This window comes from Daldinia decipiens (assembly GCF_022478715.1).
Source record: "Daldinia decipiens strain CBS 113046 unplaced genomic scaffold F4813scaffold_33, whole genome shotgun sequence".
Taxonomy (NCBI): Eukaryota; Fungi; Ascomycota; class Sordariomycetes; order Xylariales; family Hypoxylaceae; genus Daldinia; species Daldinia decipiens.
Window position 1 is genome coordinate 390,910 of NW_026054576.1, and position 24,443 is coordinate 415,352.

Consider the following 24,443-nt stretch of genomic DNA (forward strand, 5'->3'; position numbering starts at 1 on the left):
CTGGCCTATCTTGAAGTATTAATAGTAAGAACTTCATTGGATTAGATACTTTAACTGTTTTTCCATTGCTTCTAGCATGTGAGCCGGAGTACTATTAACTCATAAAATTCCACAAGTTCGATTCCAAGTAACTAATGTACCTAATAGTTGTGGAATTTTCCAATCTACAGCTATCCAACATCCACATATAAGACCTTCAACTAAAATATATCTGCATTAACAAACTGTAAATGGTTGATAATAACGAGATTCGTAATCATAAAAATAGTAGAGCATTCATCCTAGATGTAAACTATTAGACCGTAAACCTCCAATCCCCTTGTTCAGCCATATTCTGTTTTGCAAGTACCCTCGGGCCTTGTTCGCCTTCCTCAAGCCCGTTCCGCTTAGCCTCGGTGCTACTTCTCCACCGCCACATCCGGCCGTACACTGTCTGCTCCCCTTTACCCTCAAGGATCTTGACAACTTCACGGCCGAGGATAGGCAGGAACTTGAAGCCATGGCCGCTACCCCCGGAGCAGACGGCAACTCCGGGACGCCCAGGCACGAAGTCGACCACGAATGAGTTATCGATACTGTCGGTATACCAGCAGAGTCTAGTGGATGAGATGCCCAGTGGGACTAGCTCGGGGAAGTTTATTGTTATAAATTCTATTGTGCAAAAATAATTAGCGAGATGTTATTGACCGACGTAGAACTAGGAGCTGGGCTTTGTGTAGGTCCTAACCTTTGATACCGTTAAGTGCATTGATCGGGATACGAGTCTCCTTTTGGTCGGTTACGTGTGCGGTTTTGGGAACTGATATTCGCCGTCCACCAACGTCTTGGAAGTTTGTCCACCTATTGTTAAATATATCAATATTAATTATTATACGGCTAGACAATATGAAATGGAGAATCTGACTTTGTGTTCCGCCAGCCAATCTTGAAAACGCCATTTCTGTCTCTTGGGAGACTGTATACATCCTTGCCTTGCCGAGAACCCCAAGTTATCACTGGTTGGTTCTCCGGGGCGAATCTGTCCCACAGATCGAACCGATCTTTTGGGATATGGACGTTGGCTACGGAACCGGCTGTGGTCTCTAGCAAGCCCTGGACCTCCGGAATCAAAGACGGAGTCCATCCACCGCCTATCGTATTGCATCATTGTTGGTAAGCAGACATGTTATTGTAGAAGATATATACCTTGGTTACTAAGAGAGAAATGGAAGGCTCACCGGCTACAACAACTAGATCAGCAGATAGCTCAAGGCCGTCGGCGGTAACTACCACCGGATGACCATCTTTTGTTATAATATCGGCTACTCTACCACGCATCGGATCAAGTATCATCTTGACACCGGCTTGCCTCGCAAGATGCTGCGCCCAAGAACAACTCTTATATGCATAGACGAAGCCAGCGGTAGAATCGAGGACTGCCTTGTGCGTCCCGAACCTCTCCTGGCGGCAACAGGGATCGAGCTTGTGCGCCCAGCCCCGCTCCTTTGCCCGAGCAATATCTTCATGTCGAAAAGTCTATTGTTTAGTATGGTTTATTAGGAAATATATTTTACACCCTGAACCTACCTGCCTCATCATCGCTCCTAAACTGGAACTCCCTAATACCTTCACGATGCATGTTCTCCAGCGTAGTAATTTCGAAATCGTCTAGTTCCGTCTCAGAGCTCATCCGTAGCATGCCTGAGTTCCACCAAAGTTTCCTCTCGCCTTCTCTCAGGCGCTCCGGCAGTTCGTCGGCGGGCACCACGGCAATCTCGCGGTTCCATTCGTCCCACATGCCAGCAGCCTCAGTAGCTAAGCGCTGGTATTCAATCTCTGATCCGTAGCTGAAACGGATAATCTTGTTCAGGTCAGCCGACGCCGAGTCGATGCCCGATAGTGGATCATAGGCTGCCGAGGCAGTGTCCTGCATATCAAGGACGGTTACATCTTTGTAGCCGGACCGCGCGAGCCATAATGCTGTTGAAATACCGAATACGCCTGAACCGACGATGATGATTCTAGATTCGGCACGGAGTGCTGCCATAACTTCGACATGGATACAACGGAATAAAGAACGAAGGACGGTTGTTAACAACTCTATTACTATAAATATTAGCACGCAATATAACCCCGCTATCTATATCCTACATAGTATATATATTCATCTCCACTCCTGATTATAGCTCAATCACTAGTTCCTATTCGATGGAAATATCAAGTGCTATCTCGGCGCCTTATCTCTTGAATTCGTTTTATCATTTAACTAATAAAGAGAGTTTTACAGGTGTGCACGATAGCAGGAAGTCAAAATATCAATTTGCTGGTAGACTTTTCATGTAGCATTCTCTAAACCCTAGGGTATTGGTTTACTTTTTAAATATTAGAGGCACATCGTTCTGCTCGAGCCAAATACTTTAAAGCTACACGAGAAGCATCGTATAAAATTTCTATTCTTTCGTCTATTTTAGTTTCGGGGAGGATGCTCGGACAGTAGATATCGAGTGATGCGGTGAAATTATTTACATAGGGAGGAGAATAGTAGATATTTACATTAAATACCCTCTTGTCCATACCGTCCGTGAATAATGCCGTCGAATTATAGGAAATTAATTCCAACACCGACTTGTAGTCCTTTCCGGCCTTCTTCTCCCTTCCTCATGACTAACGGCAAGCTGAAATTTAGCTCAAATCTTGCGACTGGGTGTGCATATACGAGCCCTACACCAGCGGCAATACTAGGTAGTCCGGTGCTGAGGTCTTTGGTTGCGGAAACCATGCCGTCGAATACCGTGCCGGCGCTTAGGCGCTGGTTGGTCGTCTTATCGCTATCGCCGGATCTGTTCTTCATCGCTACCAGCCTGCCGCCGTTGGCAAAAAGCTGCAGCCGGAATGGAGACTCAGGTCCGACCCGGGGTAGAGGGATAAGCATGTTTACACTCCCCGCCGCAAAAATATCACCGCCAAGAGTATCGTTGCCATCTCTAGGACCGAGACCACCTAGAGAGAAACCCCGCACGTCTGTCGGTCCTCCGAGGGTGAATCGATCGTTGATCCGACTCGGCGACGCACCGCCGAAGCTGTGCGTTAAAGGAAGAGGGTAAAGTAAACCCGCTCGGAAGCCACCGCCGATGGATACGCCAGAGGGTCCACGAATCCCGGGTATAGGGATGGGTACTGCGCCGGCAACCTCCAACTCGCTCTTGGAGAAACCGACATCTCCACCTAGGGATCCCCACCCAGCAAGCTCCGTGGCCGTCTTGACAAGGTATCCGCTTTGTGGTAACATAGGGTTATCTCTCCGTTCTCGCTGGAAAAGGTAAGATATAGCGCTCTTAGCAGAGTCTCCCGCATCGCCTCGAACAGTAGGACTCGCTTCTGCCGCAAGGCCCGTTAATTGCCTCCAGGCACCGGAGTAACCAAGCTGATGTCGATCACCATTGTCCTTCAGCCAGTGCAGCTTGATGCCTCCGCCTTTTAGAACTTCCTCATGACTCGCCCATGGCTTCTGCGTACTACTAGCGAGTCCCTCAATACTAAGGCGCAAATTGGGATTGCTTTGTATCGGGGTAGAGAATTCGGCACTGTACGCCGAACGTGTTCTCGTACCGGCAGATGCATTTAGCGACAAGGATTCGGCACCTCCGAATATGTTCCTCCATAACATAGATCCATACGCGGAGCCTTCTGTGTTGCCCAGGTCGGTACCGGTCTTGAGGAGGAGTCGAGACTTTTCGCGCACACGAAGAGAAATATCGAGGTCTGTTGGAGTGGAAGACGGGTCGAGATGGGGCGGTCGAGACAAGTGGAAGAGGATGTTGGGGTGGAAAATATCTTCATAGATGATGTTAAACCAACGCAAAAATGATGGAGGGGATAATTCAACACCGTACCGAATTTCTGCAATTTTTGGACTGCTCTACTCACTTGATCTAGCATATCGGCAAGAGTGTAGTCGGCATTGAGGCTGTCGTTTAGGAGAGGCTGAAATAGGGGAGCGAGGAATGAATCGCGCGTATGCCTGGCGCCATTGATCTCGATAGAGGAGAGGGTGACGGGAAGTGTTTGATTTTGCAATAGCTAGGAATGAATATTAGCAACCAGCAACCAGCAACCTCATAACTTCAAGGTTAACTGAATATGAGACCTATATGACGATACCTACCAATTCGATGGCCCTTTGCTCGGATTGGGCATCATGAGCATGGGCTCGTTCTGCTGCCGCTCTCTGTTCTACCGATGCAGTCTCGGACTTTAGAAGATCTTCGAAAACCTGCGAATTACGTATATCAAGTATCAGTTATTGCTGCTGGTTATACCTATAAAATAACCAAGTTTATCTCACATCATTATTCTCGGGAGGGCTTTTGCGAGCCATATTAGCTAGCAGAGATAGCCACGCGCCCGTCTGCTATGACAATATGAATACCGATATATGATGTATCTTCCTCATGCGATTTTGGAGACTGCTTGGGTTGAGAATTGTAGGTAATGGGTCGGCGCCAAAGCGCACCAAAGCTTGAAGCTCGGCACGATCCGGAAAGATTCCACCCGGACCCGTGGATGTGGATCCTGGGGATATCAATTTGTGGCACTTGAGCTCTAGTGTGGCTGAATGATGTTCTGCAGGTGCCAAGGTCCCACTAAGAGCCCTGTACATACATATGTATGTACGTAGGTACCTATCTACCTAACCTGTTCCACTTAAGAATATTATGCATTTATGTAGACTTTCTTTGTCAGCAATCCAAACCTACATTGTATGTACCTATGTATGAGGTACGTATCTAAAACCTGGACTCTTATTCACTTCCCTTCTCTTTAACAGGGGCCTTTTCTTGTCATCATTAGCCTCATCCTACTACTGTTCAATCGTAGCCCCTTCTTTTTTACTCCCCCCCATCCAGCGATCACGTCTAGTAAAGATTCCTACTTGACATATTTATTAATACCTCTCCTTCCAATAGAATCCTATTTGACCATTTACTTCCTTACTACATCGGCTGCGAAGCGACTTGCAGCCATCGTGACACATTTCCTTTCTAAGAGATACCCTCACTAGAACATATCCGATCGCATCATGGCCAGCAAGCAAGCGAGCAAACGTGTATGCCCCCGCTACCTCCCTTACTGTCATTATATGGGTATTTATCTAACCTGCATGTTGGCACTGTAGTTGACCCGTGAATATAAAAGCATATCAGAGAACCCTCCTCCGTATATTAGCGCTCATCCGTCAGAATCTAATATCCTCGAGTATGTTCTAATTATATCCTCTATATTCTTAATTGCTAACAAAAAAAAAAAGATGGCACTATATCATAACCGGCCCCGAGGATACCCCATATCATAACGGCCAGTATTGGGGAACCTTAATCTTCCCGCCTAACTACCCTTTCGCTCCGCCGGCTATTCGAATGCACACGCCCTCCGGCCGCTTCCAACCATCAACGCGGCTCTGCCTTTCCATCTCCGATTTTCACCCTCGATCTTTCAATCCAGCATGGGAAGTTTCGACGATCTTGATCGGGCTGCTGTCCTTCATGACATCAGAAGAGATGACAACGGGTTCCGTGTCGGCTACATCACACGAGCGACGAATATTTGCGGCCAGGTCTAGATGGTGGAACTCAACAGGAGGTGGCTCGCACGCCAAGAACCCGGCACAGAAAGGAAACGTGAAGGCTGGAGACGGCGGCGCAAAGTTTAGAGCAGAATGGCCCGAGCTAGACAAGGAGAACTGGCGGTGGATGACAGAGAACAACATCGACGCAGCGACTGGAGCCAGGAATGGCGGAGCGTCATGTGGACCACAGCTAGGTATCGCCGGCGGTAGTGGTGGGCAGACTCAAGCTGTCGTCGACGCCGTCGTACAACGGCGGGATGCTGGCACCAGTTGGCTTGGACGCAACAAGTTACTAATGTTTGGAGGCGTTATATTTGTTTACGTGTTAATTGCCCGTCTGCTCGGAGAAGGGGAGGGCACGTCATAATCTATGGCGGTGAACGATACTTAACTTCCTTCAACGGCTTGTGTTACTAGCCGTCGCGCAGAGCTTTCTTAGGTGCTTTATTATTAAAGCGCACTATTCGTGCCTACAGTCTTTTGGACTGGTATGCAGGTTGATTCTAGGGCGGCATAGACTGATTTCAGCAGAAGAGCACCGGCAGTACTTCATCAGAGTTGAATTGGGTGTAAAGACTTATGGCGAGAGGGGATCGAGCCTCGTAATAATGTCTCATACGTCCTCATGTAATAGATACTTATCAGCGATATTATTTCTAATATTTGCTGTGAATCGAGGAATAGATCGGTTAAGAATATTGCTGGCTATCCAGCCGATACAACCATAATTTGCAAGCGTAAAGCGATTCTCAAACTTGTGAAGCGTTGCATCCAGGTGAAGCACAGCCATGCATCGCGTTGCTATATACAAATCCTATAAAATACTTCCCAAGAAGCACCTAGTAGCCACAATAATTGATACTTCGATGCTATGAAAACAACTTCGGATACCTATGTAGGTAATTATACATCGGTGCTCCGTTCGGTCCTGCTCTTCAATGTTTGGTAGGTACCTCATACCTATGTAGGTACCTAAGGTATTCAGCTCATTCCCTCTTGCCTTTTGTTTTCTGCCTCCTGCCTACACTGTTGATCGTTAGGACTTGCCTGATTGACCGCGTCTACTCACGTCTAAACACTTATTCTCCAGGTACCTACCTAGGTACATTATTCTTTTAAGGATACCTCTTACCTATGTTAAGCATCAAACCATCTCTTTTCACCTCGTGGCTCGCGAACAACGACCAAGCAATTATCTCAACCAACTCGTCTGGTTTCGATTGGTTCAGTACCTTGTGTACCTAGTCTAGTAAGTTCTACCTAATTCGTGGTATCAACTATCCCTTCTTATATTCCCCTTGGCCCTGATGTATCGTCATCGCCTACAATTTACTGTGCATTCAACCTGCCTGCCCGCCACTAACGCTTGCGCTATAGATCTTCTCCAGCATATGCCATATTGACATATTCCTGCTATAGGCAGCCATCGATATTTATTAATCTGTGCACCGTTTTGTTGTGGTTGTACACCAGCCCGATATCTTGAGGATTTGCACCAAAATGACCTCTATCTAGGAGACTCCGCTCGACGCTACGAGCGTCGACGTGCAGTTAGATCCCTGCGATGATGTTACTAACATTTCCACTGAGATCGATTTCTCGGAAGTAACAGTCTCTCCTAGAGAAACTGATAAAATCACAACTGCCCTGGCTGCTATTGGTGATGATATCGCAGTTCTTTCTGACGGAGTCTCTGGCGACCAATTTAAGGCTGCTGACAGCTCCGCTAGCCCTGTTGTGTCCATCCAGGAATCGAATCACTCGGAGGAACAGTTGGTCATCAATTCGAGTTCCTCTAACATGACGAAATCAATCATTTACTTTGATATCCCGCTTACTACTCATCGCGGCGCCGCCGTGTGCAAGGTCTCATCAGCTCATCTTGCTCTTGCGTCTCCTGTGTGGCGCACTATGCTATACGGCAATAATGCTGTCAAGAGATCAGATGTAGAAGATTGGGTGGTCTCCATCGACGGCGAAGCGTCCGCCTTGATAACTCTCTTCCGCATTATTCATTATGAATTCAACAAGATACCGACTACAGTGTCTCTAGACATGCTATATTCTATTGCGGTCGCTGTTAGTCAATACGAGTGTGCTCATCTAGTCTATCCTTGGGCAGAGACGTGGGTCAACAGCCTCCCAGAATATGATACCACCGAAGAATATCACCGTGGCTCCCGCAAAGCCGTATTCGTTGCCTGGGCATTAGGCGACATTCCGCTCTTTCGCTACTCGGTTGAACAAATCGTTCTTAGTTCCAAGCTAATTGATAGCCAACTTGTGGACGCCGATGGAAAGTTATTGTCGGATATGGAAGATATCCATAAGGACCTATCCGGTAAATAGATACCAACCAGGATTCTATTCTTGATTGCCGGCTAACTTTTATATTCAGGATGGATCAGCACTACGAGATTAGAGATCCTTAGTCAGATTCTGGATGCTCTAAACGAACCCTTCAGACGACCTACATCTGCTGATGGATCTTGCGAGCCACCCTTCTGCAAGCTAGGTTCGCAACAGAAAGAGTGTGAAACTATGATGCTAGGGTCCATAATTCTACAACTCGTGGTTGCGAAACTATTCCCGGAACCCGAGCCACGCGTATTTACGGACAGCATAGAAACTCTGCGATCCAAAATCAACAAAATCAAGTACACGCCATACGAGGGTCGCGATTGGATGCCCCACCTATCTCATGCTGGCTGTAGCCTTGGATATAGCGAAGCGGCTGAAGAAAGCGTGGCAAATATACGAATTCCGCTCGATCATAACTTTATGAGCGATTTTTTTTACAAGAGCTCGCGTCTCGGGTGTCAAAAAGAGCCTAGGGTTTGAATATTTTCATCAGATGTACGCGACCACGTAGCTACACTAAGAAGCAGTTGAAGGAAGCGGCTGATAGTAGAAAACCAGCTCGGGATCACCTTGTTATCTTACCGGTGCGATGATATTTTTGGGGTCCTCGAGACTTGTTATGAAGAGTGACATATTGAAGGGGTGCCACTGAATTCGATTCTTAGTGTTTCCTTTGCTCTTCTCCTAATTGTCCACCAGCTTTACTTCCTCTACGATTAATAGTCCCAACGTAAGCAATATGGCCGATCACAGGAGAAGTGACGTTCGAGTCCGTTTCTCACTTATCTAAAGTTAATACATAGGTACCTAGGTGCCTTAGGTAGTTAGGTAGTTAGTAATCAATGCTCTTATATATAGAACATTCCATATCGAACTTGGTAACATGCAACCATGTTCGTATCCCCATCAAATGAAGGGTCTACCAATTAATCAACCAGTTCGTAAGAGAAGGCAACTTTCTCCGTAAATACCTTTAACGACTAAACCCCGTAATTTATAATTTATTACACAACATTCTAGCCAGCGACTCTAACCATTAACAGATAACCATTTAATCCGTTCTATGTGGATATCACGGGTTTAATAAAGTAATCCGAATAGCCTCCTATCCCAGCTTTAGTTAAACTCATCCTCTAAATTTATACCTGTCGCCTCAGTAACAGGTAGTTACTCTATACGAGGTCTAGCAAAGGTATCGGACTTGCCGAGTCATTGGAACCGTATAATTGGGACTTCTTTTCAAAGTCTTACCTAGCCAGACAATAATTTGAGTCAAGGGACAGAGTTTGTATTAAGGGGCTAATTTAGACCCTGTTACGTCGTACAGTAAACGGCCAATTCAAGCAAAAGTGCAAATATCTCTAAATTAACAGACTTTTCAGATTTTTTTTTACTTGACATGTTTATTGGAAACGCTGACTTCGCCGAAGGGAGTTTTAGAGCAACGAATGGAACTAGTTGGCATTATCGTGATAACGACTATTTATATATATAAATGACAGTAACGTGGTGATTTCCCCCTTTATCTTAACTGCTGTTAGTGAGAGCCCACTAATAGGTATACGAAATATGGCCTCGATTTCCAACTTACGCAAGAGCGTATTCTTGGGTGTGCTTTGGAGGCACCATATAGGTATGTTCCTATATACAAAATATAAGTGTAATGACTAGATGATATGTAAATGATAGAACTGTGTACCTGAATTCACGGTGGCTCCTTGGAGCATCTGGATCCTCAAATATAATTGGTCGGCATAACACAGGGCCGAACCATACCAAACTCTCAAGAGCCCGTCGGCTAGTTGGTATGTACTGGTCTACACCTCCATCCCCGCAGATCCGGAATGGTTGATAATCACCTTATAAAAACGTCGTTTCCCTGCCTTCCACCCTTCTACTAGGACGACGTAAACTACAACACATGCTGCCACGATGGCCCACTCTATGCCAATACCTTGGTGTTTGAATACCCTCTTATCGATGACTGGTAGGTATATGACAGGAAAAGTGATAATGAAACCGGCGAGAACGGCTCCGAACAAGAACTTATTCCCCCAGACCGTCTTAAAGATCGAAGAGGGGCCAGTGTAGGACTCAGGATACATATTAAACAGCGAACGGGTGAAATGCTTGACTTCCCAAGCTGTAACGAGTAGTAGAAAACTAAGGGTAGCAAAGGTTGTGGCGCGGGCCCTGTAAACGTAATAGCACGAGGAATTGTACTCTGCATTACAATCGAAGCCTAGTGCCCCGGAGTGTGGCAGCTTGTAATAATTGGCTTCGATGGGGGTGTAGATGACGGTAGTAAAAGATGCAATGCATAGTGAGCCCATGAAGAAACCATACGCCACCTTATCAATGATGATCTCTTTTGTAAATATACCAATGCGGTGATCATGTGGTGGCTTCAGCATAATGTCTGGCTGGGCTTCCTCGAGACCTAGGCCAAGGGCCAAGAAGGACGACGTGATCAAATTAGCCCACAGTATCTCGATAGGAGATAGTGGGAAGACCGATTTATTGTTCTGGTCTTTGAATGCCAGACCAATAAGTAAGAGGATAACCTGGGCAATGTTGGAGACCAGCAGGTGTAGTAGAAACTAGGTAGTTCATGTTCATCAGCAGTTGTTTGTAAATTATTAGTAGCATGTAATTCTCTACCTTCTGGATGTTGTCAAATAGGCGTCTGCCTTCTTCGACGGCCGTCACAATCGAGGCAAAATTATCATCGGTGAGAACCATGTCTGCAGCCTCCTTGGCCACATCGCTACCATTTAATCCCATGGCAATACCAACATCTGCCTTTTTCAAAGCAGGCGAGTCGTTGACCCCATCGCCAGTCATGGCACAAAATGCGCCACGACGATGTATCGCTTCGACCACGCGTACCTTTGTCGACGGAGTACAGCGTGCGAGTACTACTGGGAGTTTCTCTAGCTGGTCAATCTGGTCGTCGGTTAAGGCGTCGAAAGTAGTAGCAGGCATGATAGCGTCTGATAGACCAGCGTTATGATTGTCGCTAGTGAGAATTCCTACTTCGTATGCAATAGCCGTCGCCGTCTTGATGTGATCTCCGGTAAGCATGTGAACAGATATTCCGGCGATCTTGCACTTCCTAACCGCATCGGCAGTCTCTGAGCGGGGAGGATCGTAGAGGCCGGCAAGTCCCAAAGGTTCTAACTGGTCTTCGGCAGCTTCGCGCGAATCCCCAACGTCGGCGATATTTTGAACGACCTTGTGAGCAATGCAGAGGACTCTAAGACCTTCGGCAGCAAGCGATTCAGCCTTGGTGGTTAACTCAGCCTTAACAGAATCGGATGCGTCTAATAATGGCAACATTACTTCTAATGCCCCTTTAGTATACACATCCACCGAGCTAGAGCTCGTTGATGAGTATATGACAGTCATACGTTTGCAGGAAGAGTCGAACGGATGCTCTGAGAGTATGTGCATGCCATCTGCCTGAGAAACGGTGGATTTGCCCATACCAAACCGCATAGCGAAAACCTGGAGAGCGATCTCAGTAGGCTCACCGACCGCAACCCAATTCGGTATTGTAGGAGTCGAAGTAGTTAGGGTTTCAGCTGCGTCGTCGTTAGGCGCCGGCTTGCTATTCGTAACGGTGGAATTATTACACAAGGAGATGCATCGCATAAACTTTTTCGCGGCAGCGGACAAGTGAGATGTAGATTTGAGCTCATCTTGCGGCTCTAACTCCTGGCTATTCCAAGTGACCATTCCACTGGAAGGATCAAAAGGATGAGTACAGGTTTCAACGGTAGCTGTAGACCCATCGCAGAGCCAGATCTTTCTAGTGATCATCTTGCCTTGAGTCAAAGTGCCTGTCTTGTCGGAACAAATGTTGGTCACTCCTCCAACAGCCTCCAGGGCGGCAAGCTTTCTCACAATCACGTTGCCCTTAGCCATCGCCTTCGTTCCGACAGCCATACTAATCGTCAAGACGGCAATAAGAGATTCCGGGATAACAGCAACTCCAACACAGATACCGTAGATGAGAACCTCGTCATCAATATTCCAGACGCTAGCAGAAAAGACGATGACGGCGAGAAAGATTGCTAGGGCAAAAAGGAGCAAGGCAAACTTGCTCAGCTTAACCTGAAGGGGTGTACCGTCGAGCCCTAGGATGCTGCGCCCGCTGGCCTTTGCTCGCTTCCAAAAAGCATTTAATCTGGATGTGTTACCATTCAAACTGGGGTCAGCTCGGAGTAATTGAGCAATATTTCCCACTTCAGTGTCCATTCCAGTAGCAGCCACGATGCCTTTTCCTCGACCGCGCGTGATGGTGCTGGCGCAATATAACATGTTCACGCGGTCACCAAGAGGAACGTCAACATCGTCTAGGACAACTCCTGGATGCTTGCTGATCGGTAAAGACTCCCCTGTCAGTAACGCCTCATCAGCAGATAAGTTTAGTCCGTCGACAAATCGGATATCTGCCGGGACAATGTCGCCAACGTTGAGTATTACAACATCGCCTCTAACAAGCATTTCCGCCTTGATCGTTGTGATCTGTCCCGAGCGGATTACCTTGCATGTCGGCGCGGATAACGCGTAGAGCGACTGGATAGTCTGCTCAGCACGATAATCCTGGATAAATCTATTAAATATTAGTATAGAAAGCGACGTGTTTCACTTGCGACGGAAGATCTTAAAGATCGGGGATTTATAACGTACCCCACAATGATATTAAGTGAGATAACAGCAGCAATAACGCCGCCTTCGATGAAGTCGTTGATGGCAAATGAGAGGGCCATAACAAGAATGAGAACCATTGTCAAGCTGTTAGATATCTGCCTCAAGAGAATCTTCCACACGGATAGCCCTTGAGCGCCCTCCATCTTATTTGGCCCACAGCGCTCCAGGCGACGAGCTGCTTCACCGTACTCGAGGCCATTCTCAACGTCAGTTTCGAGAAGTTGTTCTAGATCATTAATCGCTAGCGTATGGGGCTTAAGACGGTGCTCTTCAATGGAAGAAGAAACTGTCTTTTCCAGAGACTTTTGGTCTGGAAGCACAGCAGCTTCCTGGTTCCTGCGGCCGAGCGAAGTTTCTGGCGTGGCATTGATATGGCCGCATATAGGGGGCTCAGTCGACTCTTCGACAGCAGATTGGTCTTCTACACCCATTCACGTGTCGTCGGTAGTAGCTAGTATGATAGTCTAAACGAGATAATCCACAAAATGGATCTGAGAAATTGCGGCCGTAACCAGATCGTGGGTAGGACGAGGATAGATATAGTACGACCTGCCAACCCTGCCGAGCTCATCCATTACTATGTAGTCTGGCGCCCAGCGTCCGCCAAGGGCTCATATCGACGCGAGTGAGGCGAATTGCGCATAGTTTGCGTGTCGGAGGCGCTGATTGGGCCTTGCCAACGAGGAGAATTACTGACGATTGGACGCCAAGCAAGCGGTGCGGAGTGGTAGTTGACGAAATTATGAAAATATCTAACAGGTTGGAAAATACCTGATGTAATTGGTAGCAAGGAATAGGAATTAGTACGTCTATGAATGCTTTACTGATAAGGCGTAGTAATTAGGAGATCAGGCGAATGATAGAAGATGATAGGGGGCTAGAAGCGGTCTTGGAAGCTTCGTAGCTCTAGAACGCCTCTGCATGACCTTGCGTGACCTTGACGTCTATGTATGTATTTCTCGGCAGGCAGATAGAATGAGGCGACACTTTACTCGTTACGGAAGGCCAAGGGACCAAGACATCATGTACTACATACGTATAGTGCTGCCTCGGTTAGTCGTAAAGCACAATAGCAAGGGCTTCGAATAGGATTGTTTCTGTTTTGTGATATAATATTAATACGTGAATAGACTTTGTCAGAAAAGATAAAAAATATAACTATAACTTTTAGGCTGAATACTTATACATGCACCTAAGTCGAATCTCCCCGAATGAGCTACATCCCTCCATGGGTAAGGTAAAGAAAAACCGGTATGATCGTTCTAACATCGCCCGGACATTTCGGTATTTAGGTCACTCCACTCCCCCCATTTCCCCCATTTTGCTCCGTATGTATTATACGCGTCCGCTTCAGGCGATACTTGGTCTTAACGAGATATGCTGCCTTGACGATTCCGAACACAAGTAAAACTTGGTCATGTTAAGATTCTCTCCTGCTCTGGTCTTGGATCTTGGAGATCCCTGCAATGATTTTCGAGCACCATGTATCTCGTGATCGATGCCGTGCTTGTTGGGAGTGCTAGGCCAAGCCCTTCAACAATTCCACGATTATTCTTACTGGCTCACCCTAATGGCGGTGAGGATATACAAGTGTATATTAAACACTTGTATACCAGTTTAAAATCTTATTGGGCATTCCGAGTGCCAAATCAAACTAGTTATACTTGGGCGTCAAATACCTTCTTCCCACCGAACCAGGTTTGTAAAATTCTTGCCTCTAGCAGCTTACTTGCATCCCATTCCATATCCACCACCACAAAGTCCGCCATTCGTCCGGCCTCCAGTCTACCGGTATACTGGTCTGCGAAGCAGCTGTATGCCGAACCCTCCGTACCCGCTGCAATTGCTGCTGCCAGGTCTAACGCGAAATGCGGGTTAACCCGGTCCGTTAAACCTGGCTCTCTGGCTGAGCGCCGCGTTGTTGCCGTGTACGCATTTTTCAGCGGTGCGTGAGGTGCGGTGGGAGAATCGGATCCTAACGCTAGTACGGCACCCCCGTCGGCGAACTCTTTATATGCGAATGCGCGTTCGTACCGGGATGGGCCGAGGAGTGACGGCCACGCTCGGAGGATCGCCGGATCGGCGTGGACCGGCTGGATGGAAGCCGTAATACCCAACTTTCCTAACCTCTTAGCGTCTTCAGGCGACGCAAGCTCGAGATGCTCGATCCGATGCCTACGGCCGGGTGTAGCATTTTGCTCGAGAGCGTCAATGGCAACGCTTATGGTCTTATCGCCAATCGCGTGCAAGGCACACTGCAAGCCTGCCCTATCCGCTTTTCTGACGACAGGCCCGAGCTCTGCAAGCGACCAGATGGGCTCGCACGATATTCCATTTGAGGCATAGGGTTCTGAGAGTCCGGCGGTGCAACCGTCTATAATACCGTCCCCGATGACCTTAATACCTACGATACGACAATCTGGACTGTTGTCGGCGTTAAACTGGCGGTTGAGCTCGATTGCGCGGTCAACCTGAGCGAGGTTCTCAGCCTCTGTCTTCCGAGGAGTGATGAGCCAGTGAATAGCTATCCTAATTGGTAACCTCTCTCTCGCGCGTAGTATCTGTAAAGCTTCCCACGCATTTTCATCCATCGCCATCTCCACGAGTCCAGTGTAACCAGACGCATTATACGCCCCGACAGCCCCTTTTAATGCTGATAGCTTCTCCTCCATCGGCGCGACTTTTGCGATATGCGGCCAGACAATTGTGACGGCTGCTGCCTCCGATAAGAGTCCTGATGCTTTGCCATTCTCGCCGCGGTGAATTTTCCCACCTTCTGGGTCGGGCATGTCTTGCACACCCATCTCGCTCAGGGCTGCACTGTTACACCATGTCGAGTGTAGATCCTTGGAATCGATGAAGCTATTTAATAAAGTGGGTTAATAATTACTTCTTTTTGAGAGCGAGCCTAGGAATCTCTCGGGCATAGGCAATAACTCCGAGGTAAGTCGAAAGGGGGAAAGAGTCTCTTAACATCACATACATAGGCCTCGGATCTAGATCGTCTATCATGCTAGCTAATGCCTCACCATTAGTCATGGAGTGCATCCACCCTTTGCACATTATACGAGCCGCGGACGGATGCGTAGCAGCGAACTCCTTAATCGTCCGTCGGATGTCTTGTAGATCATTGCATGCCTCCAAACCCGCCTTTTGTAGAGACTGCCCTAGCATTAGGAAGTGCATATGCCCGTCGATAAACCCCGGTAAGACTATACGACCATTAACACTGTGTTTGGCTATCCCGGTAGCCTCGGCCGCCAAAACTTTGTCATCATTTCTGCTGCCGACGTGAGTGATTTTGCCGGACTCGTCAACGAGCATGGCATCTACGAAGGAATAGCCGTCACTCTTGGACCCTGACTGAAAAAAACGGCCGCTGTGAAATAAAGTAGCCATAGTTTCGATTTCCTACAACAAACGAATAGCTGGGCTCTCCGTATATGCCAAGATATCTAGACAGTTGACTATTCGTGTAATTGTCAACCAAATTGAAGTTGTATGTTATATATTATAAGAATCCCCCACTCCGGCTCGAGGCCGCGATCGGCGATCCATGGAGAAGCTCAAGACTTCTTTATCCGCTCTAGTATGAAATAATCTAGTGTGACTTCAAATATATCCAAATTATCCAAGGTTTGAATCTGCCGCGCACGTCTTTATATCAATATATAAGCCAACTCTACTGTCACTTCTCAAGATAAAATGCTTCACATATTGTACTACCTCTTCTACAAATACTCTAAATTTTTGATTTTTAATTCTCGAAGCCTCTAATATCTAATCATTCACTTCTGTTATCGGGTTGGATATTATTATCTCCTATTCTCCAACGTTACCGTTCCATCTCAATTTCAAGCAATCTGAAAAATCATCCCTCGACACAAAGTACCCATTGGTTTTTATTCCATATGATACTACCATGACAAGACAAGAAAATCCTACAGTTGTCATTCGTAGGTTCTCATTTACTGGCATTTTCCGTAGGTCGCTTGGCAACCCTCTGCGGCGAGACAGTGAGCAGTAGTGTTTCCGCAGTAGCCCCTGAGATGCGGCTTGTTAGCAAATTATATACTCTCGAACCAGTAACTTGTAAGAGACCAAATACGACTTACGCGACAGAGCAGCAAGATCCTCCCTCAGTAGGGCACCGGTAGCCGTACTGACCAGCCCCTTCGGATCCACAAGTGCCATCAGGCGAAATTGTCTTGCCATCTACGGGATCGACGCAAGCGGCTGTCGCGTTAGAGTATTTGCTCTGGCACCCTACAGTCTTCAGGCAGTATTCATCCGTCGAGCCACAATAGCCATTGGACGAGCAACACTTCTTCTCTCCAGGACACGTGTAGCCTTTCTTATTGCCGGCCTTATCAATGCCACATGTCTCATCCGGTGATACTTCTGACCACACAGCCGTGGCGGCTAGCAGCATGGTGAAAAGAGCTGCTTTGGTGCCGAACATGTTAACGATGGTAAATAGATTGGTTAATTGATCAGGTGTAGCTTTCCTATAATTTTCCAATGTGCCCAGGGTGATAGCTTGGTCTTATATTTCTTATAACTACCCGGATCCATTCTCTGTAGATCTCATCTTTTCGGCAGGATCTCCGTATGCGATAGACTTGGGCCGCGAACGCGCGTACGCATTCCCCGAGCGAAAGACCCAAATGGATGGAATATAGATGCTAAAATTGCTTATCGTCTCGGCGCTCTGGGGTGCGTTGCAGATCTTCAGGGTCAGTTCCCGTAATAGAAACCCGGCTGCGTATTGTATGATTTAGCCGAACTCCCCTTACTTCTGGCTACTTCGGGGTGCAACCAATTGAGCGGCCTAGAACGAACGGCAAGTGTCCTCGGCCACGAGCCGTGCGGCTCTCTATCTCATTCATATTCTACTGGAGATTGTCGGAGTCTTGGGACCAATTTGGATCACGCCATCCCCCGAGGGACGCATCCGAACGCCGGTCTCGTTCACTTAGGCAGAACGCACCTAGGTAACACCAAGACCATTGTCTGACAGGTCATATAGATTAGTCTCCTAATATTGAATGCAATCTCAGTTGTCTGATCTGTAAAGGCTTCTAAACTTGGAAGTTTGGAGGTTTATTCCCTATCGTATAAGACTAATTATTAGTTTTGCTTGTGTGACTGATGCCGCTACCAGAAACGATTAATTAGTACGGTATCTTTTCTCCCCATATGATGACTGTCGATGTCGATGAACCATGGTTATTTTTTAATCGAAGTACCTAAGCCTTTGTAGTCAGTGCTCCAATATCAGTTACCGTGCAATACTATATACTAACTGTAATTGACCAAGGAATAGTGACTTCACGAAAATCCTAAGGGCCTATTCACTTAGTATCGCATATTAAGGCGTTATGAACCCCCCTCGGTGATTCTCGTGGACGGAAACAGAGGTTCAATTCGTAGATTTCATTGCGGTCAAAGTCTTTCGACGTTTCTCCTTAATGCCCAGGCCCCATTCGTGTGCTTCCTGGGCGATTTCTAGAGCCGCCATCTCAATCTGCTTTGCTCGGGAAAGTGCATCTTCTTTTCCGTCCCCCTTTATCGACTTTAGCTTCTTGTCTACTAGGTCGAGTACTTCTAGATGAACTAAATTTGAGGCGAAGGATCTCTTGATTTGACTAGGTGTTGGCGTTCTAGAAGGCTGATTCCGTCTAGATGAGATCTGCGCGTCGCACTGCCGTCCATCGTACAGACAGTTGCTGCATATTGACCTAAGCCCACCGAGGCTTTCTAGTGGTTCCTTGGCTTCTTCGTCGGGATCCATAACGATGCATTCGGGCGATATTCCCTGACGTTTCTGGCAATGCGTACATTGGAACTGTCGAGAAAGTATCATGCCCCTCTCGTATAGCATAATACCTTCAACTATCCGCGTCGATCCTAGGTCGGGATGCTCTCGGCTATTAAGACGCCTCCACGCTCTTCGAATTGGATGCCTTCCAAGCAGTCGAATACCGGGCGTCTTAGCGAATCCCGACGGAGGCAAGCAAACTGGATCGTAGACGTAATCCCAAACAGCAGGTGCCTTCGTTGCTTCGGTGAGATCTTGTTCAATAATATCCATAGCTTCCCAATATCTATCCCTCATCTCGTAACCCTCTATGCTCTCCGACCGTCGTCTCCGCCGCCTCCGTAAATGTCTCGCGGGAAAGTCTGCATGTGCGTGCTCGTCTTGAGTTTCTAGTTGTGGCTTGAATTCAGACGGATGATCGAGGACGTGCCTCTCTGGGAACGTATCGTCGACCTCGGGATCGTTAAGTGTCATACGAGCCATATTACTCTCATAAGCCATGTTGAATATCATTAAAGATAGAGTAAGAGGATGAAAAACATCAGGGCGACCACAAGTATTAATGGCGCTGGAGGCAAAAACTGGACCAGTCGAGAAGCACGCACCATATTTTCGGTATTACATTAGGTAGTTAAACATCGTAGCTATTCGCAGCTCATCTTAGTTGATGGATCCTTAATTTTTACTATGTAAGTATTAGGTAGCTGCTGGGCTTTTGTCAACCGAACTCGGTCTGTCGGATCCCCCCTGTAAGGGTTGACGCCACTCGCCTGCGTTCCACTTGTACTTCTCGTGACCTCGGAAAATTAGCCTCAGGATATTTCCATTCAGGAATTCATCCTATTTGCATTGTTTTGAAATTGTCGGATGTGCTTTGGGCCTATTTGCGGCTTAGAGTCTAGAGGTGAGTATTGACCTCGGTACCAATACTATCCTACCTCTTCACGGTAGATTATGTCAACTATGCGGTAGTTAGGGGAAGCATCTATAGTATGTATTTGAGTAAGCGAAACCCCCACGATCAAAGCGGGAATAGCTCTATGTGGGGAGCGAAGACTTTTGAAGTTGGAGGAGTTCTTGAAAGTTGGACGCTAGAAGATGGACACGGCGAAAAAGCATGGAGGGCCTCTCTTGTGGAGTGAACCGGAGGCGTTCCGCTGCCAACTTAGGATCTAGCCACCCTATTCACCGTATACATAGTTTTAGTCTTGGTGTAGTTCCGGTAGCTCTGTGGAGATGTGGAGTTGAGATTTCGGGGCTATTCATTTCCCATGACCTGACACCTGACAACTCGACTTTACAAGAAGGGAATAGCGGGCTCGGTGCGAGGAGGTCGCTCCGCAAGCTGTAGAGAACCCCATACATTTTTCTGTCCACATAATTTCCATCCAACTTTCCTTTAACGTGGGGGTTTCTGGTTTGTGCTATGCATGTACATATCACCTATGTTTGATACTTTTGGTTTATCACAACAGCTCTCGGTGAAAACTGATGTTTTAGCATATAGTCCTTATCAAAGAATCAACAATTATGCGAATGAAAATAATAATACGTTACAGACTATGACTTTTATTTTTATTTTTTATTCTTTTATTGCTATAATAACTTGGCCACAAATTGAGTGCCAATGTGACCATACATAAAATGACAATAATGACACTTTATATCCTTATAACTTCACCAATTTCAAACCTGTGAAACTTTTTAGAACGTTCTTCAACCATAAACGGTAGAATATTCAAGGGCCCAATTTTCCCAATTTTCCAAAACGACTATTTCGAATATAATACATCATGTTGAATCTAAAGGGGAATTCCAACCCTCGTTTCTGTACAATTGCGAGATAGGCCTACTGGAACTAAAGGGTAAGGCCTTCTCCTGGAATACGGCATAGAGCGAACGAGGCTTATGCATCCCCGTGTCCTAAAATGGAAGGTACAGGGGCTCAATGGCCAATTAGAGACTTTGATTTAGAAAGCCCAATTCAATACAGAAGAGAAGAATATATAATTATTCGCAAACTTAATTCGTCTTTGATGTCTTATAACTATCTACACGCCATCCTCGAGATCAAGAAGTACCGGATATACTTGAAATCAAGTTATAGGAACCTGATCAGGATGGGAGGCTTGCACAAATTTCCGACGCTGCTCCACCCCCTTACTCAGAAGTCGACCTCTATCTCGAAGCCAGTTTTAACGCGCTCATCGAGGCCTCAGCCCAACCGACCTCAGGAGAATTTAACGTCTGATATTCGTATTTCGCTTGGAAGAAGCCTCTGGATAGCCTTGCCTGGTGGAATATGAAAATGAGACAAGTTCGAGATATGTTTTCTACGATCTAAAACGAGCTGTCTATGATATAAAAACATGGCTCTTGGTAGGTCCAGCCATTTGAAACATGTAGGAATGTGCTTTCTGAACCATCTCTCATCTTGCAAGGCTTTGACATGCTTTTTTTTATCTTTTTTTTTTATCTTTTTTATCTCGGCGATAGCTTCGGGGTTTGGTAACCTACAATACTTAACCACTATAGACACACTTTTGCAAACGACTAGAAATACCGGTGAAATACGGAAAGGCATAATGATAGCCGTAGTCTGTGTAAGTTATACCTGATTAGTTGGTGGGCATATAAAAATCATATTTGCTGACGTGGCAGCAGTTTCTTTTTCCTTGTTCGGAGGGTTTGTGCTGACCTAGCCAAACGTCGGGATCGGATCATTCAGTGTTCTTTATTCGCTGTCATATTAATTAACATGTTGTATTTCCTATTATTGACTTATATTCCCGGCATACTTACATTTAAAATGGTAGTAAAGCTTCTCTTCACGGCACTTATCTTTGGCCTCCTAACCGCCTCTTCCATCATATCCGTTACCTTGACTTAGGTGAACTGCATATCATGGAACTGATCAAAATGAGCAGCATGCATCGTAGACTTATATATTAATTTCACAAGATTTCAGGTTGAAGTAATTCTTGTCTCATTATGAAACCGCGCTGCATGATTCGTCGGCTACACAGTCCGTAGCTCTAAGGTCTGCCAAGGTGTTCCTCGGCCAAGGCTTAATTGGCTTGGTTTTAATAGCTCTAAATACTTGGTCACCGTAATGGATGAAATGTGTCTTCTATAAACTATATACTGCCAAATAATCATATGTAGAGAGTTTTTGATATGGACTACATTGGTAAGAGAATGGCAGAGCAAGCTAGGTGGTTGCATACGCGCTGATAGCTGAAAACAACGCTCGAAATTAGGCACGAGTTTTAATAAAATCGTAAGGGCATTTTGTATGATTGAAGTTGCTAACCATGCACGACCGCGATATCATAATAAAAGTAGTCCCGCTATATGGGTTTATTAATTCAATTACGACACCATACATCGTCAGGACGATGGGTATCTCTAGAAACTCTCAAGAGATAGATATTGCCATTCATCGTTCTACTTGGTTTTACCACGGTTAGGTACTCGTCGACATATTGGAGCAGCTAGATAAACGAGGTAAAAACTGGAATAGTAGGCCTGCCCTCGTACTCACAAATGCAAGAATTGCAGCTGGCGAGCGGAGTTGCGGGTAAACGCAGCAAACGCAACTGTGACAGCGTGGTATAATGTCTAGCAAGGTGCTAGGCGAGATAGACCTCAACTACATAGGTACTCTTGCCGTAAGTAACCCCCAATGCGCGCCAAATGCGTGGTCTCCGTGTTAATAGTATCGAAATAGCACTCTTTATGTGCACTCCTAGCTGTATTTTACATCCTGCGAAATGTTAGAACATGGCCTCCAGCGCTGTATTGGGATAAGCTTACCTCTGAAGAGGACTTAATCCGAGTAATCGCATGCAGTTTCCTACTACTATCCGGGCGGCATCATACAATGCCATACGGGCTGCCTTCAGCTCAGGATCGCTACCGACTACTTGCAAGTGGTCATAGCTGCTACTGATAACGTGTGTGAGCCTGAAGAGATACGTTACCACCGTAGTCGGCTCCAAGGTCCGTAGCGTGTTCTGGGCTACGTCCGGCCATTGGGCAAGTAGTCGGACCACGTTGACGGCATGAGGTTCTGTAAGGAGCGATAGATCCGCATTGGCTAACTCCTCGTCCGAGACGTCTGCTCGACGCTTGATAGACGAAAGTCGAGTGTGCGCGTATTGCAAGTAAGGCCCGGTGTCTCCCTCGAAAGACGTCATCACTGCCAGATCGAAGGTATAATTATTACCCCTAGCCACCGATTTTGTTAGCTCTCGTCATGCTAACAGGTCGACTCAATAACGTACCTCTTCCCGCTCATATCCTGCGTCATTACGCTGCTGATTCCGAGTGTATCAGCGGTGCCTTCGGGATCTTCTACTTGGGAATATTTGGCCTCGTTTTTCCGCATGACTTCGTGCATGTGATCAGCACAGTCGCGCAAAATATCGTCCAAGCTGCGAAAGTTTAGGGTTAGCTAGGCGTCAAGAAGCTGAGTTGAAGACGTACAATTTGACGGTTCCTTTTCGGGTACTCATGCCCAGGACCAGTCCGAAATTTATGTGTTGGCAACGAGCTGCAACGTCCTTGTAGCCGAGGAGTTCGATGATCTTGAAGAGTTGCTGAAGATGAAGATCCTGCTGACTAGCAACGACGTAGATCATATGATCAAATTTGTACTTCTCGTATCGACCTAGAAGCTCTGCAATATCTCGGGTGAGATATAAAGCAGTCCCATCCCTCTTCCTGATAACTGTCCGCCCGAGCCGCTTACCTTCTTTACCTGGTATGAGCTCTGTAAAGTCGACGAGCACGGCGCCCTGGTCTTCTCGGGTAATTCCCTTTTCGGCCATTTCCTTGGCTACTTTTTCCATCGCCTCTTCGGTGACCTGACTCTCGCCGCTATATTCGTCGAACTTGATGTTCAGCCTAGCGTACGTAGCTTTGTATCGGACAATGCTCAAATCTCTGAAGCGCTTCCATAATGCGAGGGCTTCTTCGTCTCGGTCCGTCATCTTGCGGAAATATCCTCGAGCTTGCTCGTCCAAGCTGTTAGCCAAGAGTTCTGTAACATCCTGGCCTTCTTTCTTCTTGGCCTCGATGGTTGCCAACTCCTCTTCTTTTTCGGCATTTATGCGAACGTAGAGTCGAAAGAGGTGATCAATAGGGTCCTTTTTTAGTGCTTCCTCGTCTCCATACCTCTCGTAAGCTAGAGCTAAGAGACCGTACTGTTTCCCCCAATCGCCGAGATAGTTGATCCTGACAACATCCCAACCGGCACCCTCGTATAGGTTTGCGAGAAAACTTCCGATGATGGTGGAACGAAGATGTCCCGCATGGAATGGCTTGGCAATGTTAGGGGAACTAAACTCGACGACGATCCGCTTCTTTCCTTTGCTCGGGTCCTTGGGGTCTTTTAGTCCGAGAAAACGATTTCGGCCGTATTCCGCACCGAGGTTGCGGATCATAGGAATAAGAAACTGCGTTAGAGGGGCGCCCTTGGCGAAGAAGGAGAGAAATGGGCCAGCAGCGACGGGTTTCTCGAAAAGGGGATCATCTTCGGGGAACTACGGAGAGAAGTAGTTAGCAGCGTACGCTGATATATCTCCAAGCGACTCTTACCTTGGCTGCCCACTCGGTCCCCAATGCGTCCGGCTTTGCGCCCTTTATGCGGAGGGCGGGGATGGGTAAGGTGAAGTCTCCCTTGTCAAGGGAGTTTGTCCATTGGATGACGGAGTGAATCTTATCGGAGGCTACGCCTGTGATAGGGGCGAGGACTTCGCTGATATGTACTCGGTAGAAATCATAAGGATTGACATTGGGATGTGTCGTGGGGTATTTCTCAGAGATAGACTCGAGTGTTAGGTTATCTAGCTTTAAGAGAGTCTCATTTATTTTGCTGACGGAGGCCATATTGCGAGCGGCGCGTCTCTGAAAGGTGAACAATTGTTGTCGATTGGA

At 46.8% G+C, this 24,443-nt stretch overlaps 8 protein-coding genes across 8 annotated transcripts; 1 reads left to right on the forward strand and 7 right to left on the reverse strand.

Annotated features, from left to right (window-relative positions):
* Positions 1–44: 44 nt before the first annotated feature.
* On the reverse strand, positions 45–2,239 carry F4813DRAFT_369164 (FAD dependent oxidoreductase). Its single transcript, XM_049244395.1, has 5 exons — positions 1,567–2,239; positions 1,218–1,499; positions 905–1,130; positions 728–840; positions 45–651 (listed from the first exon to the last, which is right to left on the reverse strand). Exons 1-5 carry the CDS (start codon positions 2,024–2,026, stop codon positions 296–298), a joined length of 1,437 nt encoding a protein of 478 aa, XP_049096955.1. The 5' UTR covers positions 2,027–2,239; the 3' UTR covers positions 45–295.
* On the reverse strand, positions 2,232–4,545 carry F4813DRAFT_369168 (outer membrane protein, OMP85 family). The gene is made up of 4 exons (XM_049244396.1): positions 4,325–4,545; positions 4,145–4,252; positions 3,873–4,059; positions 2,232–3,813 (listed from the first exon to the last, which is right to left on the reverse strand). Exons 1-4 carry the CDS (start codon positions 4,355–4,357, stop codon positions 2,579–2,581), a joined length of 1,563 nt encoding a protein of 520 aa, XP_049096956.1. The 5' UTR covers positions 4,358–4,545; the 3' UTR covers positions 2,232–2,578.
* Positions 4,546–4,809: 264 nt separating this feature from the next.
* Positions 4,810–6,330, forward strand: F4813DRAFT_369169 (ubiquitin-conjugating enzyme). The gene is made up of 3 exons (XM_049244397.1): positions 4,810–5,086; positions 5,156–5,235; positions 5,288–6,330. Exons 1-3 carry the CDS (start codon positions 5,060–5,062, stop codon positions 5,970–5,972), a joined length of 792 nt encoding a protein of 263 aa, XP_049096957.1. The 5' UTR covers positions 4,810–5,059; the 3' UTR covers positions 5,973–6,330.
* Positions 6,331–9,654: 3,324 nt separating this feature from the next.
* F4813DRAFT_194203 (potassium/sodium eff) lies at positions 9,655–13,358 on the reverse strand. The gene is made up of 3 exons (XM_049239470.1): positions 12,662–13,358; positions 10,628–12,584; positions 9,655–10,566 (listed from the first exon to the last, which is right to left on the reverse strand). The coding sequence occupies exons 1-3, from the start codon at positions 13,111–13,113 to the stop codon at positions 9,784–9,786; spliced, it is 3,192 nt and encodes a 1,063-aa protein (XP_049096958.1). The 5' UTR covers positions 13,114–13,358; the 3' UTR covers positions 9,655–9,783.
* An 857-nt stretch (positions 13,359–14,215) lies between these two features.
* On the reverse strand, positions 14,216–16,146 carry F4813DRAFT_194217 (amidohydrolase 3). The gene is made up of 2 exons (XM_049239471.1): positions 15,666–16,146; positions 14,216–15,544 (listed from the first exon to the last, which is right to left on the reverse strand). Exons 1-2 carry the CDS (start codon positions 16,079–16,081, stop codon positions 14,341–14,343), a joined length of 1,620 nt encoding a protein of 539 aa, XP_049096959.1. The 5' UTR covers positions 16,082–16,146; the 3' UTR covers positions 14,216–14,340.
* Positions 16,147–16,393: 247 nt separating this feature from the next.
* On the reverse strand, positions 16,394–17,598 carry F4813DRAFT_194226 (carbohydrate-binding module family 18 protein). Its single transcript, XM_049239473.1, has 2 exons — positions 16,798–17,598; positions 16,394–16,726 (listed from the first exon to the last, which is right to left on the reverse strand). The coding sequence occupies exons 1-2, from the start codon at positions 17,142–17,144 to the stop codon at positions 16,651–16,653; spliced, it is 423 nt and encodes a 140-aa protein (XP_049096960.1). The 5' UTR covers positions 17,145–17,598; the 3' UTR covers positions 16,394–16,650.
* F4813DRAFT_194221 (uncharacterized protein) lies at positions 17,596–19,318 on the reverse strand. The gene is made up of 2 exons (XM_049239472.1): positions 17,989–19,318; positions 17,596–17,931 (listed from the first exon to the last, which is right to left on the reverse strand). Exon 1 carries the CDS (start codon positions 19,014–19,016, stop codon positions 18,105–18,107), a length of 912 nt encoding a protein of 303 aa, XP_049096961.1. The 5' UTR covers positions 19,017–19,318; the 3' UTR covers positions 17,596–17,931; positions 17,989–18,104.
* Positions 19,319–22,315: 2,997 nt separating this feature from the next.
* Positions 22,316–24,395, reverse strand: F4813DRAFT_392247 (arginyl-tRNA synthetase; the record flags this gene model as incomplete). Its single annotated transcript, XM_049247255.1, has 4 exons — positions 22,316–22,733; positions 22,790–22,939; positions 22,992–24,049; positions 24,105–24,395. The coding sequence occupies 4 exons, from the start codon at positions 24,393–24,395 to the stop codon at positions 22,316–22,318; spliced, it is 1,917 nt and encodes a 638-aa protein (XP_049096962.1).
* Between the last annotated feature and the right edge of the window lie 48 nt (positions 24,396–24,443).